The following is a 6912-nucleotide window of genomic DNA, read 5'->3' as shown; positions in this document are numbered from 1 at the left end:
AGTCCGATCTCACTCCCTGTACAAATCATGGCGATGACATTCATCAGGAAGTTGGATCTGAGTCCAGTAGACTTGTGGTGGTGTTGACAGCTACGAATAAGATTCTCAAGAAGTCTGTTGCGTTCCGAGGTAGTTTTTATGGATTGTTATATATATAATTTGACAGACTCCTAGATACGATGAAGATATCATAGTTTCCAGTTATCCTACACAACAATGAATGACAGTTTATTCTGACCAGATGATTGCATGTTCCTCACCATCCCATATATATCATTCAATGCTCCGGCTTGACACAAGATTTAGGAAGTCAAGGTTCAACGCCGAGTCCTGAAATAGGTTATTGCAATGACCATGGTGAAGTCCAAGGCAATAAACCCTATGAAACTGCCAATATCAGAATAGCGATTAGCAAAGTCATATCCGTATTGTTGATACTACACAAATAACCCAGTTAACTTCTATCTTCTCATTTCTTTTTATCAATCCCACTTACGTATGATTGCCCATCTCGGTAACTGCAATATTGACAATCGGAGCCATCATCTGGATTCACCAAATATCCCGTTGCCGTTTGCAAGAAGTTAGCTGCATACTGCCCACACGTTGTCCCATTCGGCGGATCAAAGATCGAGAGCTCAGGCTCCTGGCAACGAATGGGTAAATCATGCAGCGCATTCGTCACGACTCCTTCACTCCAGTAATAGAGAGGAGAAACATTGTAGTACCAACGCCAGGCAGACGGAGTCACTGATTTGGGAGACCGTGTGCCGGCCAAAGTATTGCAGAACATGAAAAAAAACCCATTAGCTGCGAAGGCGGCCTCAATATTTGGCATAAGGGAGGCGCACAACTGGGCTAGACTGGTTTCAAACACAGCGAAAAGCTCGTACATAAGGAAACTGTATCCTGCACGCGAAGCAGAGCCGAAATATCCAACGGGGAAAACAGCAATGTGATGAATGTAAAAGGTAGTTCGACAATGAATGTCGACACGACTAAGGTTATCCAATGATAGCTCAGGCTCTCACGTTCTCGATGCATAAAAATCTCTCGTAGTGTCACAAATCGTGGTTGAACTTGTAGCCCTAAAGGAGGTCCGACAATGAGTGCCATAAAGTCCGAGAATACACGGTGATATACTCCTAATTGGCTGTTTGATGACTGAAGATATGTGAGACCATTGACAAGAGTGTATCCAATGTTCATCCATAGCTTTGAGACCATGTAGTCCGGTTCTCTCCAATATAGCCATGTTCTTTGAAGCACGACCCATAATTGAATGTGTAAGAGGGCAGCGTAAAGTGATTGGTGTGTTTGGGAGGCTTCCTTTTGATTTTGTGTCTGAGCGCTGGCTTTTTCTACTTCTGAATTCTTCTCATTTGTAATCATTTTGCTGGTGGTGACGCCACAGATCAGGTCAACCCTCCTAAGTTTCTTTTCGAGTACCCGCGCCGATCACATCTAAGAAGAATTCTGCTAGATTCTCACTTGGACCACATGTTCTGCTATTCTGTTCAAAGTATTGGATTGCCTGTTGGCAATGTATTCCTAGCGGGCCATCATAGACCAACTTACCCCCTTGACTGAGAAGGTACAGCTCATCAAACATCTCAATAAGCCCAGTTGCCTGCAGTGCGTTGGAAACCTGTCAAGAAGTACAATGAGATGTTGTAACTGATGGCCGCTATTTTCCACACAACATCCGTCATAACCAGACCCATTGCATAAGAAATAGGATGACATATCCGATATCTTCTCTGCTTGAGTATGAGTCGCCGTTGTGCAAATCCATTCCCAAACTCGGCCATTGATTGCAGAGAAATTGGGATGGATTGATGTGGTGATTATCGCCAATGGTACGTTTCCTTACTTCTTCTATGTGAAAAGATATAGTGTGCCTTCAACTAAGATTCATAGCATCACCTATGCACATGAAAAGCGAAGCCGAGCATTGGTATAACAGCTTCTCAATTGGTGTCATGGGCTTCGTCGAACTCGTCAAAGCGGCAATCCCATACCTCGAAAAATCCTCACAAGCTTCCATCATTGTCCCAAGCTCATTCATGGGCCGCGAATTCTACCGCGGTCCTCCGGCAACATATGGGCCCTGTAAGGCGGCTCAATTACAACATGTCCAGGAACTGTCTCACTTCCTAGGACCGAAAGGTATCAGAGTCAATGCGATTTCACCTGGGCCAATCCTTTGTAAGGATGGTCCGTGGGAGAAGTATTCTTAGCTTATCCCGGAATGGGTGGAGGAGCAGCGACTGAAGGTGCCCTTGAAGCGACTCGGGGGCCCTGACGAGGTTGCCAAGGTGGCTGTGTTTCTGGCTAGTCCGTTGGCGAGCTACGTAACAGGGACTAATGTATTGGTAGACGGCGGAATCCATGTAGGGACACAGTTCCTCGAATTTAGGGTATTGGAGTTCACGTGATTCTGTTACATGAATTGCAGGTTTATCGTATAGTCTCCCAATACTTGCACACATGATGTAGACATATCAATGTTTGCTCATTTAAGAAATAAGGGTTCTATTATATGCATGTTGAACAAATACACGACCACAACATCCACAAGTCGAAGACTAAAGTTGAAACTTCGTTCTCGTTTTCTCCATTTTCCCCTTCCATTCCCACTCCTGACCACTGCTACGCTGAATACCCTTGTCGACCCTCCTCAACTTCAAAGTCATTCTAGGTCCCAACTCTTGCAACCCAGTTTTTATGCCTTCAACACCTTTGATTTCCTTTCCATCGGTGTCAACAACCGGTTTCTCGGTTTCGCGTTTCTCGCGGAAAACATATCGATGTCGACGTACAAAGCAGTAATCTCTTTGGTTATGTATAGTGACCACCTGTCGGTATGCAAGGTCCGGCTGCGGTGGCCAGAGTGACTTGAATAGATGTGCCGTTAAGATACCGAGAGGGCTGCGGAAATTGTTCAGGATGAGTTCTGGGAATGCATCCGACGCGGTACCGTGGCCGGGTAGCTTTTTGCCTTCGATAAAATTCGAGACCGAGAAGTGGAACATTGGTCCTTGGGGTAGATGAACAATGTCTAAACCGGAAACCTTCTTCTGATCTTCGTTGACGATGATAAGTGCAGTGAAATTGCGGTTGCTGGCGAACTTAGATATCTCCTTGACGGAGAACTTATGGGCGTGATGATGCGCGGTTCTTCGAATATAAACGCTATTTGGAAATAGAGAGGTGAGGAGTTTCGCTTCGTGATGCAAGGTAGAGTTGATAGCGGTTGTGATGAGGATTTTCGGTGATGTTGTTTGATTTGCGAATAACGTCGGGAATTTGGCCGCCAGCGCTTCGGGTGCTAAATCGAGTTTTGTAGACCTTGTTGAGTGTGTTGGCGATGTTGCTCTTTCTGTAGCGGTAGGCAACGTTTTCTTTCGGGTTTGCTTCGTCTTCAAGTTTCCTTCATCTTCGTCGTCTTCGTCGTCATTATCCTCCTCCGAGTCAGTCATTATCATGCTGTCAACTTCATCGGCATCGTCATTATCCTCGTCTTCTTCTTGATCACCCTCTGAGCCTTCCTTATTCGCATCATCTTCTACTTGTTTTTGTCTTTTGAGTCTTTCGATATCGACGCTCAAGCCGAGTAAATTCTCGTCGTCACTGCCTACATCATCCCATGTTCGTTTTCTCTACAAAAGAGCGAGATAAATTAGTACTTTTGCCCATATATTGCGAAGTCTTGCAATGATTTGAACTTACATCCAGCGTCAATGGCACTGAGCGAGCAAGACGTTCGGCTCTAAGACTGGGATTTTTGGTCTCTTCTTTTCTCCGCTCATGGCGTAATTTGTGTTTGGCAGCGCTTTCCGTTCGCTTGCGCTTGATGTTCTGCAATTTGCGAACCTGCTTGTTTTTGATCGCCATTTTCAGAATCTTGTATGTTGAGAATTTTCTTCTCTGCGGTATGAACTGAATGTCCTTGAAAAAAAGTCGAGCTAATGGATCCGCTGGACTGATTAGATAGTGGCAGGGAATTCTGGGCTTTTATTGGCTAGAAGTAAGCAAGTTCTAATTGGCCCGTGAACACAAAACACATCGCTTAGGGTTAGGGCAGGATGATATGACAGCAGGCTTCTTCAATACTTATCACCTGCTAACTTTTTAAACAAGCAGTCGAGTAAGTGATGTTTGCAGGAATAGGATATGTTTAAATGTAAACAGGACAAATACTACTAAAAGCTAGAGATAGGGGTTATGTGCGAGGCCGATAACTGGAAAGTACGTCGCCTTCATCCATCCAGTATGTATAAATTCATATGTACACGAAGAATCCGGTTGACAAGCCAGCATCAATACGAGCACGTACGTGCCCCCATATAAATCCACAACAAGCTCACATACGCGAAAGCAGCTAGAATCAAGCTCATGGACGAGGCAGCTAACGAGTAAGCGTACGTGCCCTCTCATACATCCATTCCATCCAGGGCCAGTCCGCTCCGGATAATCTTTTCCCCGCAGGCTCGCAATTTATGCACAAATGGACCAGAGTACGGCTTGTTACAGTTATTTTACAGACCCTGGTATGCGTTTCACTCTTTTTGGGCACCAAACGTTGTAATTTTCGTACCTCCGTTTCCAAGCACACACTTCTCTAAACTAAGAATCTTCTTTTTGCGCAACTCCCCTCCAATCGCCCCGCCTTGTCCAATTATCTACCGCGGTGAATGAGTCAACCTTTCTCTCGTCGATTACTCTCGCGGCTGCTCAGCAGTAATGCCCCAGTACCCTACGTGCGCACATATTCAACTTTCAGTCACAAGTCTTTAAAGAAAACAGCCAATTCGAAAATGGCGACCCTGTCAACCAGGGCCGGCCAGGATGTCGATCGATCGATCCTGGAATCATTGCTCCGTCGCAGAACTTTCTACTTCCCCTCGTTCGACCCCTATGGCGGTGTTGCTGGATTGTACGACTACGGTCCTCCAGGATGCGCCCTACAAGCCAACATCATCGATATCTGGCGGAAACATTTCGTTCTGGAGGAGGACATGCTCGAAGTCGACACAACAATGCTTACCCCGCATGAGGTGTTGAAGACCAGTGGACACGTCGATAAGTTTGCCGACTGGATGTGCAAAGACCCCAAGACTGGAGAGATTTTCCGAGCAGATCACTTGGTTGAGGCTGTTCTGGAAGCTCGTCTCAAGGCCGACAAGGAGGCCCGCGGAGAAAAAGTCGTGGTAGACGAGGAAGCAGATGCGAAGAAGAAAAAGAAGAAAGTGAAGGACGTCAAACTCGTCAAGTTGGATGATGCTGTGGTCAAAGAATACGAGGAGATCCTAGCAAAGATTGACAACTATGACGGTGACGGCCTAGCTCTTTTGATCACAAAGTACGACATTCGCAATCCCACAACCGGCGGAAACCTCCTGCCTCCGGTTGCCTTCAATTTGATGTTCCAGACATCAATTGGACCCAGCAGTAACTTGGCTGGTTACTTGAGGCCAGAAACTGCACAAGGTCAATTCCTCGCCTTCCAGAAACTGCTCGAATTCAACCAAAACCAAATGCCATTCGCATCTGCAGCCATTGGCAAGTCTTTCCGAAACGAAATCTCGCCCCGTGCAGGTCTTTTGCGTGTCAGAGAATTCTTAATGGCTGAGATTGAACATTTTGTCGACCCTGAAGGTGGCAAGAAACACCCTCGTTTCGATGAAGTCAAGGATGTCGAATTGTCGCTGCTTAATAGAGATGTGCAGCTCTCTGGAAGCACCAAGACGGAAACCATGACCATTGGAAAAGCAGTTGCCGATGGAGTGGTTGACAACGAGACACTCGGTTACTTCCTTGCCCGAATTCAACAGTTCCTCTTGAAGATTGGAGTCGACTACTCCAAGCTCCGATTCCGTCAGCACATGGCCAACGAGATGGCTCACTACGCTGCCGATTGTTGGGATGCTGAGCTTCACACCAGCTATGGCTGGATTGAATGTGTTGGCTGTGCTGACCGAAGCGCGTACGACTTGACGGTGCACAAGAACAAGACTGGTGCACCGCTCTTTGTCCGCGAGGCTCTCCCAGAGCCCAGGGTTTTCGAGGAATGGCAAATCGACATTGCCAAGTCAAAATTCGGCCCTCGATTCAAGAAGGATGCTAAGAAAGTCGAAGCAGCCATCGATGCGCTGTCCGAAGAGCTCAGGGAGAAGCTTTCTTTGGATCTTGCACAAAATGGCAAGATTGAGATTGATGTAGAGGGCATCGAAGGCGGAAAGGCTGAGCTTGACAACGATCTCGTTACCATTGAGAAGAGGACAGTAACACAGCACATTCGGGAATATACTCCCAATGTTGTCGAACCTTCTTTCGGTATTGGAAGAATTCTCTACAGTCTGCTTGAGCATTCATACTGGCATCGCGCTGGCGATGAGGCTCGTGGTGTAAGTTTCTTTCAAATTTACAAAAGTGATACATTCAATGCTAATTCCTGAATCACAGGTCCTTTCATTCCCTCCACTTGTCTCCCCAACCAAGGTGCTCTTGGTTCCTCTTTCCACTCATGAGTCTTTCGTGCCCTTCGTTAAGCGATTGGGTCTGAAGTTCCGCCGGGCTGGAATCTCCAGCAAGGTGGATGATTCTTCTAGCAGTATCGGTAAACGGTACGCTCGTAATGACGAGTTGGGTACACCATTCGGCATCACAATTGACTTCCAGTCTGTCAAAGACAACACCTTCACATTGCGTGATCGCGACTCGACAAAGCAAGTCCGCGGTAGTGAAGATGAGATCTTGCAGGCAGTCAAGTCAATGGTAGATGGTGAGGAGACTTGGGCAGATGTTTTCAAGCGACTCCCTGAGTTCACCTCTCAAGAGACGGAGTAAATCCGTGTGATGGGGCACAAAATATTTTGTATTAGTAGAGGAATAACGTTGAAGAATATA

General features: G+C 46.4%; 3 protein-coding genes across 3 annotated transcripts; 2 read left to right on the top strand and 1 right to left on the bottom strand.

Annotated features, from left to right (window-relative positions):
- Positions 1-1928: 1928 nt before the first annotated feature.
- EYB26_004717 (uncharacterized protein) lies at positions 1929-2240 on the top strand (the record flags this gene model as incomplete). Its single annotated transcript, XM_054264008.1, has 1 exon — positions 1929-2240. The coding sequence occupies one exon, from the start codon at positions 1929-1931 to the stop codon at positions 2238-2240; it is 312 nt and encodes a 103-aa protein (XP_054119983.1).
- Positions 2241-2588: 348 nt separating this feature from the next.
- Positions 2589-3897, bottom strand: EYB26_004716 (uncharacterized protein; the record flags this gene model as incomplete). Its single annotated transcript, XM_054264007.1, has 2 exons — positions 2589-3662; positions 3733-3897. 2 exons carry the CDS (start codon positions 3895-3897, stop codon positions 2589-2591), a joined length of 1239 nt encoding a protein of 412 aa, XP_054119982.1.
- A 923-nt stretch (positions 3898-4820) lies between these two features.
- Positions 4821-6852, top strand: EYB26_004715 (uncharacterized protein; the record flags this gene model as incomplete). The annotated part of the gene is made up of 2 exons (XM_054264006.1): positions 4821-6410; positions 6469-6852. The coding sequence occupies 2 exons, from the start codon at positions 4821-4823 to the stop codon at positions 6850-6852; spliced, it is 1974 nt and encodes a 657-aa protein (XP_054119981.1).
- Between the last annotated feature and the right edge of the window lie 60 nt (positions 6853-6912).

Source organism: Talaromyces marneffei, chromosome 3, assembly GCF_009556855.1.
Source record: "Talaromyces marneffei chromosome 3, complete sequence".
NCBI classification, from domain to species: domain Eukaryota; kingdom Fungi; phylum Ascomycota; class Eurotiomycetes; order Eurotiales; family Trichocomaceae; genus Talaromyces; species Talaromyces marneffei.
Note: the sequence above shows the minus strand (reverse complement) of the source record. Positions and strands in the feature narration are given on the sequence as shown.